The following is a 12,876-nucleotide window of genomic DNA, read 5'->3' as shown; positions in this document are numbered from 1 at the left end:
AAGTACAGTTGATTTTCAATATTGTATTAGTTTCAGGTGTACAGCAAAGTGATTCAACTATATTTTTTTTTCAGATTCGTTTCCATTATAGGTTAATAAAAAAAAATTGAGTACAGTTCCCTGTGCTATGCAGTAAATCACTGCTGTTTACCTATTTTGCGTATAGCAGTGTGTACCTGTTAATCCCATACTCCTAATTTATCCCTCTCCCCACCTTTCCCCTATGGTGACTGTAAGCTTGTTTCCTATGTCCATGAGTCTGTTTCAGTTTTGTAAACAAGTTATTTGTATTATTTTTTAGATCCCACACATAAGCGATATATTTGTCTTTCTCTACCTTCACTTATAGTATGATAACCTCTAGGTCCAGCCATGTTGCTACAAATGACATTATTCTTTTCTGTGGCTGAGTAACATTCCATTGTGTATGTATATACCACATCTTCTTTATCCATTCATCTGTTGACAGGCACTTAGGTTGCTTCCATGTCTCAGCTACTGTAAACAGTTTTGTATTATTGGGGTGCACGCTAACTTTTCAAATTAAGAGTTTTCATCTTTTCAGAATATATGCCCAAGAATGGCATTGCTGGACCAAATGGTAGCTCTTTTAAATCTCCCCTTTTGAAATATCCTGTGTGATACTTGCTTTTGGATTGAACCATGACTAACACATACCATCATAGAGGACAACTGCAACAAAATGCTCTCAATTAGGTGAGAAGACCAAAACAAAGTAGTAAAGATATAAAAGATATGAACATATTAGCATGCTTGATTCAACGAAATATATCAAATCTTATATCCAACAGTCAGAAGGTAAGTGGGATTATGGCTACTGTTTCCTGATTTCCAGTTTTTGCTTCTGTCATATAAGCACTGCTTTTACAACGGGGAGGGGAGAAACAGAACTTATTTCATTCTTTTGATAAACCAAAAGACCTAGAATAACTTTACACTGTAAAATAAAACTTCACAGTAATGAAAACTATATCTAAATTGAAACATCTGGTTAAAGCATCATATGCTGCTGCTTTTAAAACTTCATCCATGTCCATATAACAGCTTAATGATCTCCATTAACCACTTTTTCTAACATAAATTATCTTTTCCTACCAGATACAAAGTTTAAATTGTTTTAAGAGGCATGGTGATAAACTGTCCATAAATGAAATTATACAAAGAAACTTGTTTTGATAGCTTATGTCACTAAAAATGCTATGAAAATCTTTCAGGAATTACAATCTCCTTAAATATAATCCAATGCCAACAAAGTGCCTTACCCTCAGAGTACAATTTCTTAGCACTTGACATTTCAGAACTCTTTTCTGATTATGTGATTTACTCAAACTTTTTGAGAAAAACAAAAACCAAACTCAATAAAAAGTAAAAACCACTAACCTGTAAGAATGAAATAAATCTCCCCATTTGAATTTGACAATCACCTTCCACCATGCTGGAATCTGTAGCTTTAAAAGGCAACATGAAGAATATTTCAAGTTTTTATCTTAAACTGAATCAACATCAAAAAAGGAAAATGATTTTTATTCATTAGGACATCTTCTAATCTGCATAGTATGAAAAACAGAATTTTACACTTAAGAGAAAAATGAAACAATCATTAATCACACAATTAAAAGCAACCATATGTCCCACTATTTAATGAATTCAAGGAAAATCCTCATCCAGCTGTGCTTTGTAATTTATAAAAATATTCACAAATCAATTTTATACAGAATTTGCTGCCACTTGTTCACTGAAATTTTCACGTTTACTAAACAAAAACATAAACCAACAAAAAATGTGACTATTCACTGCTCAAACTAACACTTTACATGATCATAACAGCCCTAGAATTGTCAGTTAACTTTCTGTTTATTTCAATCTCAAAAAAGGCACAACATTACAATGTGAAATTTTAAAACTTACCTCCTTCTCCATAAAACAAGAGACCATTATAAAATTTAGTTTCAGCCTGTTTAAAAAAATTAAAATAATTTTAAAGGTTGCTATTTTGTTTTTAAATTCCTAGGCTCTCTTCATTATCCCTATTTAATAGTACACAGATGACTACATCATATATACATATTTACTTAACCTCAAAAACTGCTTACAACGTAGGTAAATTCAATCTATCTTTAGAATACCAAAGATATTGCTGATATTCAAAGTTATTTCTTGATTTCTTTAGCCTTTGTTTTATCTGACCACTCTGTCCAACATCCTCTCACAAGTTCATGACAGAAAGCAACCATGTAGTATCAAAAACGTAAAAAAGAAAAAAAAAATGTAAAGAAGAAAAGATGAAGTTTACCATCTACCAGTTTCAAAGGCTCATGGGTGAGGAAACGCAAAATATTATAAATTCAAACCTTTTTTATTATCATCTACCAGTTTTAATGGCTCATGGGTGAGGAAATGCAAAACATTAAAAATTCAAACCTTTTTAAAAAAAATCAGTTATATCCAGAAGACCCAGTATATATGACAAGTAATACAGAAGGAATGCAGGCCCAGACTCAAACCATTACTACCAATAAAATGTCAGATGAGAGACACCCTCTTTAAGCTTCAATTTTATCATCTATTCCTCATGTACCTCCCTGAGTGGTTATTACTGTTAAGAGGGTTAGCATGGTGTTTGGTAAATAGTACTTAGTGAATGGTCTCATTATTATTGCTAAAATAAATATATAGCTAATCCAATATTCACAAAATATTGTGCACACTTACACATATAAGCACATATTTGCTTTCTTTTTCATATTTGCTTTAAATCATGTTTTTAATGTCTTAAAGAGTACAAATAATTACCTCATATTTTAATTTCTTGATTTCACAACAAAGTGCAGCATAAACAGTGATGACTTTGTTTAGGACCTAGTTTCATGAGGAAAAATACAGAAGCAAAGAAGTAAATTATAGAAGATAATCAAAGCATTTTAAAAAATAGATTTTTAGGTTTAGGAATCTGTACCTTGTTTTCAGTCTTGATGAGTTCCAAAAGGGAAGACTGTTCATAAGGCAAAAGCTACAGAAACAAAGGAAAATAAATTCCTTTCTAATTTAAAAAAAATCATTAAAATTCTAAATACACAAATTGAGACTAGCTCTATTTTACTGAAAGTTGTGTTAGACCCTGTACTCAGCACCTGTTCCACAGCAGATAGGGACTGCTAACAGGTACAGGATTTCTTTCTGGAGTGGTGAAAAATGTTCTAAAATTCACTGTGGCACAAGTCTATGGATACACTACAAAGAAGCTGTATGATACACGAATTACATCTCAGGAAAGCTGCTATTAAAAGAGTCAACACTGGTGCCTTAGGACAGTTGTCTAGCACACAATAAATGCTCAAAAAATGTTATTATTTAAGTAGTAAGAGGCTACAGTTTCAAAGATGAAACAAAATAGTACAACCTCAAAATGGAACAGAGCATTTTATATATTAAAAAAAAAAACACCACACTCCCATATTAAGAGCCCCTAAATAGCATAAAGGAGCTTTTGAAAAATCATGGAAACATTCTTTACCTTGACTGGGATATGAGTTACAAGGTGACAGCTGTTTGGTAAAATTCACTGAACAGTATATTTTAAATCTATGCACTTTTCTTTATGTAGAATAGTCTCAATAAGAAAACAAAGCCTGAATATGCTATTCCAACTCTCTTCGTTTTCTTGATAATGAAAAACAAAAGTCAGCTCAAAGACTGGAGTTCACATCATTCTTTAAAAAAAACACACACACACACACATGCATGGCTTAGAGAAAAGGAAATTAACCATGTTTCTCCAAGTTTCTTTTAGCTCTCTAGATTCCAAATAAAAACATACATCCCATTTGTGAACACTGTTTTCAAGGCATATATGTTCTGAAAATGTATATATAAATTAAAAAAAAACAAATTCCAACCTTTAATGCTATAGGATCAAGATTGAAATCCCAAACATCTCCAATTGAGTCGTCCAGTGCATCCTCAATTCTTCTCAATTGAGAGGTATACTCCTCAAGAAATTTCCCATAATTCTTAAGCTGGACTTCAGCATGAATTTCTAAATATAAATTTGAAAAGTTTGTGAGAAGTAACGAATTACAAGACATTTACTTCAAATAATCTCAAAAGGCACAGAAAAGTAGATACTAAGCATTGTTAATGTATCACTTTGGAATGTCTGGACTTCTTGAAAATAAAGTTCTAAAGTTAAACAGTAACTGAACTTCCCATCTTTTCCAAGTAGAATAATAACTGTACATAGAGTAGATGGTACTTTAAGAAATCATCTTAAAATCATAACTTTAAAGTACTATGAAAAAGTCACTGTACCGTTTACCCCATAGTCTACATAATCTGAAAACGCCTTAGACAACTCGATGTTCTAATTCTATATTTTAATCATAACCAACTATTTTGTGCAAAAAACCTGATTTAGATGCAAAAATCTGAGCTGTCACAGAAGCAAAATTTTTAACTGTAATGCTTAATTACACAGTAAGCTACACCTAAAAATACACCTAAACATTGTTTTTGAAATGATTTTAGATCTGCTTCATCATCATATTATTTCTGTAATGTCCCAAATTTATATTGCTAATTTTATATTTATAATGCCCCAAGATATATTGTTTTAATTATCATAATAGGATTAGAAGAGCCAGTAAAGGACACTGAGTACAGAATATTGTGTTGATATTTACAGACTTTACACATTAATAGAGGACTCTAGAAGTCATTGGAATAAACTGGACAAAAAAGTTTCCCTACTCATCAAAATTATTGGTAAAGAACCTGCTTGTCAATGCAGGAGATGAAAGAGATGTTGGGTTGGAAAGATCCCCTGGAGGAGGGCATAGCAAACCACTTCAGTATCCTTGCCTGGAGAATCCCATGGACAGAGGAGCCTGGTGGGCTACAGTTCATAGGGTTGCAAAGAGTGGGACAGGAAGTCCCACTGAAGTGAGTCAGCACCATACATTATATCATTATTTATTCCAAAGGGAGCAAATTCAACTCCAACTCAGATTCTCTTACTGATGTGAATTACTTTATTCAATCGCTGACTTCTTAAAAAAGTAAAACGTTTCTCTCCTCAGATTAGCAATGCAAAGCAACTATAAGTATGTTCTAACTCACCGAACACCTAGCTTCACATTCTCCCCTATTTTGCAACTAATGTTCGGAATCAGGTGGATTCATTTAGTTAACTTAATATCTGGAATCAGGTGGATCCATTTAATTAAGGTTCCTGCTTCATTATAGCATTAATCTAGGCAATTCTGGAAAACAATATAAATGATTCGTATTCCAAAAATTAATGAAAACCAGGCGCAGAGAAGAGAGCTCTTCCCTTCCTTATAGCTTAAATTTTAAAAACTGGGTAAGATTCTCAAAATCCCAAGTACCTGTCTAATTTTCAGTTACAAGGGAAATGACCAAAGCTGCATTTAACCAGCAAATGACTTCTTAATGACAACGCTAGAAAAACATGCCAATGAACTATTCATTTAATCTGTTTGGAAATTAAAGTAGCAGGCAAGAGAAAATCTGTAATAACATTAAAGTTCCTTGCTGATAAGTTGTTAAAAGTTAAAATAAGATCTGAAATAAGAACTCTATAGTGATTCTTCAAGAGTTAAATTCCAAAAACCTATTAACATGCTTATCGCTTCCAAGAGACTGAATTCCTTTTTTATCTGTGTGGAAAATATCTTTGAGTGAATCAGATTGAACTGATTCAATCCGACTGAACCATTTTCAAACCCCAAACATATCTTCAATCCAATATTTCACAGATACAGAGTAAGGAACTTCTATCCATAAAACTTCATATATGACAAGGTGCAGTTCACTTTAACAAAGACAGAATCCTCTCCACAAACGAGTTGAAAGATCTTGTCACTACCATCAGGATTGTTTTTTCATGCTGTGTAAGAGCTAGTAACTTATGGAAAGTTTTGTGAGAAAATGCTAACCATCCTGAATTAAACTCACCCTTCTGACAGGCTAATAAAACCTAGTTACATCTAATGTGTCTGTCTTTGTAGAAATTAAGCAAAATTTACACGTAATTTTTAAAAACTACACCTTTTGAGAAAACTACATAAAAAAACAAATTCACAAAGCAGTTAAGGCCTAATATCTCTTATTTAAATCACCTATACAGATTCATTTATCTTACCAAAGATAAGAAACAGATTGCTAATTTGTATTCATCTTAAGTAGTTTCAATGAAAATAGCTTGACCTCTAAATTTTGCTACGTGGAACTGAATTTGTTAGGTTTGGGGGGTTGTATTTCTAAATTAAAATGAGACAATCCGATTTTATGAAGTAAAATCTGCAGGAGATATGCTGTTAATTTCCGAAACCTTTCTAGGTGCGCTGGAAACCACAGGGCATCACTTTTGAAAAATACCACTAAACGTAAATAAAATACATGGAATGTAATAAACTGACATTCACTTGTTTATTTTTCACGCGTGAATTCTTTTTCGCTATCTTCTACAGTTCTAAGAATATGAAGGCAAAAACACTCAGAACTTCCCAAAGTTGATTTGGGAGGAGAAAGAAGAAAAACAGGAAACCGAAACAGGAACCTGGACCTCAACCTCACCTAAAACTGCACGCTCGGAGGATCTGGCTAAAGTCCTAGGAGATCAGGGACCAGGCCGCTCCCCAGGATGCGGACCTCCCCGGGGGCGCCCCGCTCGGGGCCTCGGCTGCACCAAGTGGACACGCCGCGCCCCCCGGGCCACGGCGCGCTCCGCTGGACAGTCACAGCCCCATACGCCAAGCCCTGGCCCGACCTGCCTGACCCACCATCGCTGGGGCTCCGGACCCCGAAAGTTAGGCTCGCGAGCGCGCCCCTCTCACACCCCAAGGCGCAGAAAGCTGCGCGCCCACCGCAACGCAAAGCACTCCCGCAGGAGCGCTGCCCGGACGACGGCGGGCCGATGAGCGTCCACCCGCAGCCCTCACCCTGCCGCTCCCTTACTCTGTGAGCCGTCGTCTACGCGGTCGAACTCCCAGTCCGGGGACAGAGTCTCCACCGCCATCACCCTGGCACCTCCCACAGTCACAGCCCAAACCACCCTTGGCTAAGACGGCGGCCTCACCCCGGCCGCTGTAGCAGCACGTGACTTCCGGCTTCGGCCCCGCCCCCGCTCGCGAGGGCCGGCCGGGCTAGACGCCCCTGCGGGCCGCGGGGGCCGCTGGGAAACCGAGTCCTCCGCGGGGGCCGGCGGAGACTGCCACAGCCGTGGCGGTGGTCCTTTAGATGAACCCTGGTTCCTCCTTGGGCGTCGCAACCATCCAATTCATTTCTCACGCCACATCTCTATACCTTCGGTTTAGCCCTGCAGTCTCCAGGAACTTTTTAATACGAGAAGAGTTGCTGCCTCATTCTAGCCTAAAGAGGACAAAATTGATGGGGTGAGGGCTTAATAGGAAGGCGTGGTCCACTAGGACATCGCCAGGCAACTTCATACCAGAAGCTCGTTTAGCTAACGACTTCCCGGTCGCCAACGTCCGAGCTCTTGCCGCTCTTGTCCTACACTCCCTATGCGGGTTGCGCTTGAGGGGAAAAAAAAAACCAAAAACGGTGTGCAAGAGGAGTTACTTTATGAACACATTTAAGCGAGGAATTTTACTACTCGGCTTATCTTGCACTCATCAGCTCTCTTCATCTTTCGTGCTTCGTGCTCAGTCATGTCCGACTCTCTTCGACCCTATGGACCATAGCCCACCAGGGGATCTTCCTGACCCAGGCTCTATTCATGCTGCTGCTAAGTCGCTTCAGTCGTGTCCGACTCTGCAACCCCATAGACGGCAGCCCACCAGGCTCCTCCGTCCCTGAGATTCTCCAGGCAAGAATACTGGAGTGGGTTGCCATTTCCTTCTCCAGTGCATGAAAGGGAAAAGTGAAAGTGAAGTCGCTCAGTCGTGTCTGACTCAGCGACCCCATGGACTGTAGCCTACCAGGCTCCTCCGTCCATGGGATTTTCCAGGCAAGAGTACTGGCTCTATTCATACCTCTTCTTAAAAAGCCAGAGGGGAAGAAGCGCAGTTGAAGTGGCTACCTGTTGTTGTTGTTGTTCAGTTGGGCAGTCATGTCCAACTCTTTGAGACCCCATGGACTGCAGCCCGCCGGGCCTCTCTGGCCCTCACCCTCTACTGAAGTTTGCCCATGTTCATGTCCGTTGCACCAGTGAGGCCATCCAGCCATCTCATTCTCTGAGCCCTCTTCTGCCCTCGGTCTTTCCCAGCTTCGGGGACTTATCCAGTGAGTCAGCGGTTGGCATCAGTTGACCAAAATACTAGAGTTTCAGCTTCAGCATCAGTCCTTCCAACCAGTATTCAGGGTTGATTTCCCTTAAGATTGACTGGTTTGATCTCCTTGCTGTCCAAGGAGCTATCTGTGCCTACCTGCTAACAGGCTTTTCAGTGAGCAGGGATTTGTGTTACTCAGTAATGCTACATGTCTACATGTATTTGCACAGCAGTGTTCATTGCTGTATGGTTTTCAGTAGATACTAGTAAGAAACCCTGTGCATGTCCATCCATGGGGAGTAATTACATAAAGTTTAACGTGTCTGTACTGTGAAATACTAGATAACTGTTCAAAGAAATGGAGAAGATTTATAGAGACATGAGAAACTAACAGGAGGTAGTTGCAGAAAAATGTGTATTTGTGATTACATTTGTGTTTTCATATAAACCTGTACTGGCATATGTGCATGTAAATGCATATAAAGAGAAATCACTAAACAGGACAGTGATCAACTGGAAAAGAGTATGTGTTGGTGCTTAGAAAGTGAATTTTCAAGTTTTGTTGTGTCTACTTACATGTTTTTTGATCTTTAGCAATGAGAATTTGTGAAGGTCTTCTGTAATCTTAAAAAGGACCAAAAATAACAAAGCAAGTAAACAGCCTCTTGAGGAACATTCCTTGAGGCCCCTGAATCTGCAGTTGGTCAAATATTTGAGGACCCACTAGGTACCAGGCACCATGCTAGATGTAGAGATTGTTATGGAAAAAACAGACAAGAAAGGTGGATCTCACCCCTGTGGTACTTGCAGTCTTGGCGGGCATTTTAGGAAGGAAAAAAAGAAAAATTTTGAAAATAACAGGAAACATCAGTGCTGAATGGTTAACAAATTTTTTTCTTTTACTTCTGTGTGATCATGAATTTGACTGTGCTATATTCTTCATGTTTGTGCTAATCACTGTAATTAATTCCCTAGTAGCTCATTATGATACATTGAAATTAAAGGTCAGAGCAATTTGAATCTGCATATTCACTAATCTATTAAATCAGTGCAAGAGGCAGTTTCATTTAATAATTAAAAGCACAGTTTCTACAGTCAAACTGTGTAGGTCTGAATCATATCTCTGCCACATACTAGCCATGGGGTTTGGGGCCAAGTAATTTAACCTCTGCCTCAATTTCCTCATTTATAAAGTGGGACTAATAATAGGAAAATCTTCATAGGATTGTTATGAGGACTAATTCATTAGTTCATACATGTAAGAAGTATTGAGCAATGACAACTACATGCTATAGAAATGCTTGCTGTTTTGAATCATTATAACCTAATTTGAAAAGAAATCACAGGGATTGCCTGTCTTGAGCTTGCGTATCTTTAAATCAAATTCCATGCCTAGAATTTCAAATTTTATTAGAGAATTACAAGTCAGAGACTAAATCTAAAGCACATTAACTATTAACTGAAATGTGCTATCTGAAAGTTATTTATTACAACAGATTTTCTGTATTTCTTAGGCATAGGTTATCAAAGGCAAATAATCATTTTGAAAAATTAAATACACTTCTTTCTACTTTTCATCACTCTTAACAGTACTTTCTGAAAGATAAGCTTGGAACTAGAAGGGGCAATATTTTATGTGGACAGTATCATGCTATTTTGACAGCTTCAAAAAACTTTAAAACAATTGCCCTCAGAATGTACCTACCCACGAGCAATCCTTTCACTTAACTCTTCTACCCACAACTTAAACTTAACTACAAGTTTATTTCATACTGCAACATAGTATAGATAGATAATAGTGCTAGGGTCTTGATGAACTAGTTTCTAATATATATTTAAAATATGTTTCTTACAATAGAAAATTTATGGTAATAACTCACTAAATACATTTCTGTTAGTAATTTGTCAGAGTCCTGTGTGTATCTGTCAAAAAGATTCCTAATATGTTAATACTCTTGCTTCTCGCAAGGGAAGCTATGACAAACCCAGAAAGTGTATTAAAAAGCAGAGACATCACTTTACCAACAAAGGTCCATACAGTAAAAGCTATGATTTTTCCAGTAGTCATGTATGGATGTGAGAATTGGACCATAAAAAAGGCTGAGCACTGAAGAATTGATGCCTTCAAATTGTGGAGCTGGAGAAGATTCTTGAGGATCACTTGGATTGCAAGGAAATCAAACCAGTCAATTCTAAAGGAAATCAATCATGAATATTCATTGGAAGAACTAACGCCAAAGCTGAAGCTCCAATACTTTGGCCACCTGATTGGAAGAGCCAACTCACTGGGAAAGACCCTGATGCTGGGAAAGATCAAAGGTAAAAGGAGAAGAGGGCGGCAGAGGACAAGATGGTTGGTGGCATCATCGACTCAATGGACATGAGTTTGAGCAAACTCCAGGAGATAGTGGAGGACGGGGAATCCTGGAGTGCTGCAGTCCATTGGGTACTAAAGAGGTGGACACGACTCACTGACTGAACAACAATGTTAATTCATATATTTCCCTCATGGCTCAGATGGTAAAGAATCTGACTGCAATGCAAGAGACCCAGGTTCCATCCCTGGGTTGGGATGGGATGATCCCCCTGCAGAAGGAAATGGCACCCCACTCCAGTATTCTTGCCTGGAGAATTCCATGGACAGAGGAGCCTGAAGGGCTATGGTCCATGGGGTCACAAAGAGTCAGACATGCATCCCTATGCCAAAAACTCCAGTCTTAACTATAATAAATTTTTAAATGTTGCTGTCTAGTTAGACAAGCCCCATACCTGTTTTCTCCTCAGGGGTATTTTTATTTTTGACCCTTTGATTTTCCAAATACATTTTAGTCAGTTTGTGGAGTTCCATGGGAAACCGTGTTGGAATTCTCATTGAGATGGCACTAAATCAATTTGGCGGGAATAGATCTCTCTTCTATTGGTATTGAGTCTTCCTAACAGTATCATTTATTTGGGTTTTCCTTAAAGTCTTTCAGCAAGTGTATAATTTTCTTTTCTTTCTAAACTTCAGAGGTTTCTTTTCATAAACTTCTTGCACATCTTTTGTCAGACTTATTCTTTTTTGTAAATATTTTTATTTATTTGGCTGTGCCGGGTCTTAGTTGAGGCACATAGACTTATTCTTTTATTAATGAATTTATTTTTGGCTGTGCTGTGTCTTTATTGCTGCACACAGGCTTTCTCTAGTTGCGGTGAATGGGGGCTACTCTTCATTGGGATTCTCCGGCTTCTCATTGCCGTGGCTTCTCTTGTTAAGGAACACAGGTTCCAGGGCCGGAGGGCTTCAATAGTTGCAGCACATGGTCTCAGTAGTTGTGGCACACAGGCTTAGTTGCTCTGCAGCATGTAGAATCTTCCCAGGCCAGGTATCGAACCCGTGTCCCCTCCATTGACAGGCGGACTCTTATCCACTGAAGCACCAGAGAAGTCCATGTCACATAGATTTATTCTTAAAGTAAATTTGCTTTCAATGGTTGCGATTATAAACCATATAATTTTTAATGTTTTCTAACAGTTTATTGCAGGTGTATCAAAGTAATAGATTTTTATATATGGAACTTACATTCAGTCAGATTCTCCAGTTAAAACTGTAACAAATTGCAGATTCTTTTGCATCTTTTCCTAAACAGTTATTTTGTCTGTGCATAAGGATATTTTTGGTTTTCCTTTTTAATCCTTATATTTTTTTTCTCATGGTCTTACTGCATTCTCTAGAGCCTTGTACACTGCTGAATAGAAGTGGTGATAACAGACATCTTTGTCTCACTCCTGATTTTCTGGAAGTACATACGTACAAGTTTTGACTATGAAAAGAAAGCTGTTTACTATAGTGTTTTAAAATGTACACTTCATCAAGATAAAAATGAAGTCTCCTGCTAGTCTTAGCTTTCTTTGCAAGAGGTGTGTTGGGTTTTATTTGTTTATTTTAATAGTTATAAAGACACATCATTTAGAGCAGTTATCAGCAAAGAACAGCTCAGTCCAAATCCAATCTATTTTTATACAGCTCCAAAACTACGATTTTTAAATGGTTGAAAAACTCAAAAGAAAAAATATTTTATGACACCTGAAATGACATGAAATTCAAATTTCTGTGTCTATAATAAAGCTTTATTGTAATACAGCTATATACATTTGTTTATGAATGATCTCTAGCTGCTTTTGTTCAGCCATAGTTAAGTAGTTGCAACAAGTCTACCATATGGCCTGCAAAGCTTAGAATGTTAACTGCCTAGCCCTTTATAGAAAAGATTTGCCAACCCCTGGTCTAGAATAGCAGTTATACAAAGTTTGTTGTGAAAAATAGCAAAGTCTCACTGACTGCCCTCCCATTTTCCTGTCCCCAAAGGCAATCATTTTACCTTTTTAGCTGATTATTTTAGTATTTACTTCCATTTCTCTAAATAGCATAATTACAGTATTACCTCTTTAATTTTTGACTTTGGGAATTATATATTGTCTTCCCTCACTATGGGAGATGACAATGTAACTATCTTGTGTTTTTTTGTACTGCTTGACATGTGGGCTCTTATATCTTAGTTCCCAGAGCAGGGATCCAACTCAATCCCGCTGCATAGGAAGCATGAAGTTTTAACCACCGGACCAC

General features: G+C 37.6%; 1 protein-coding gene across 18 annotated transcripts in view; it reads right to left on the bottom strand.

The window, feature by feature from the left end:
* WASHC4 (WASH complex subunit 4) overlaps window positions 1–7,129 on the bottom strand; it is a 101,365-nt gene extending 94,236 nt beyond the window's left edge. For 17 of the 18 annotated variants that reach the window (XR_014083493.1, XR_014083497.1, XR_014083494.1 and 14 more), the window contains exons 1-6: window positions 6,997–7,129; window positions 3,918–4,057; window positions 2,978–3,031; window positions 2,815–2,880; window positions 1,930–1,975; window positions 1,402–1,469 (exon numbers count right to left, since the gene is read on the bottom strand). Coding sequence is in view for 8 of the 18 variants with exons in the window: in XM_081595647.1 (XP_081451773.1) it covers window positions 1,402–1,469; window positions 1,930–1,975; window positions 2,815–2,880; window positions 2,978–3,031; window positions 3,918–4,057; window positions 6,997–7,057 (435 nt within the window). In the remaining 10 variants the exon portion in view is untranslated. Of the gene's footprint in view, window positions 1–1,401; window positions 1,569–1,929; window positions 1,976–2,814; window positions 2,881–2,977; window positions 3,032–3,917; window positions 4,058–6,996 lie in introns of all 18 variants that reach the window. The other variant, XM_081595653.1, reaches the window with a different exon arrangement.
* Window positions 7,130–12,876: the final 5,747 nt, after the last annotated feature.

The sequence above is a fragment of the Giraffa tippelskirchi genome, chromosome 4 (genome assembly GCF_054371585.1).
Source record: "Giraffa tippelskirchi isolate mGirTip1 chromosome 4, T2T-mGirTip1v1.2.pri, whole genome shotgun sequence".
In the NCBI taxonomy this organism is placed as follows: Eukaryota; Metazoa; Chordata; class Mammalia; order Artiodactyla; family Giraffidae; genus Giraffa; species Giraffa tippelskirchi.
The sequence above is the reverse complement of the archived record's forward strand: the minus strand, read 5'-3'. Positions and strand labels throughout refer to the sequence as shown.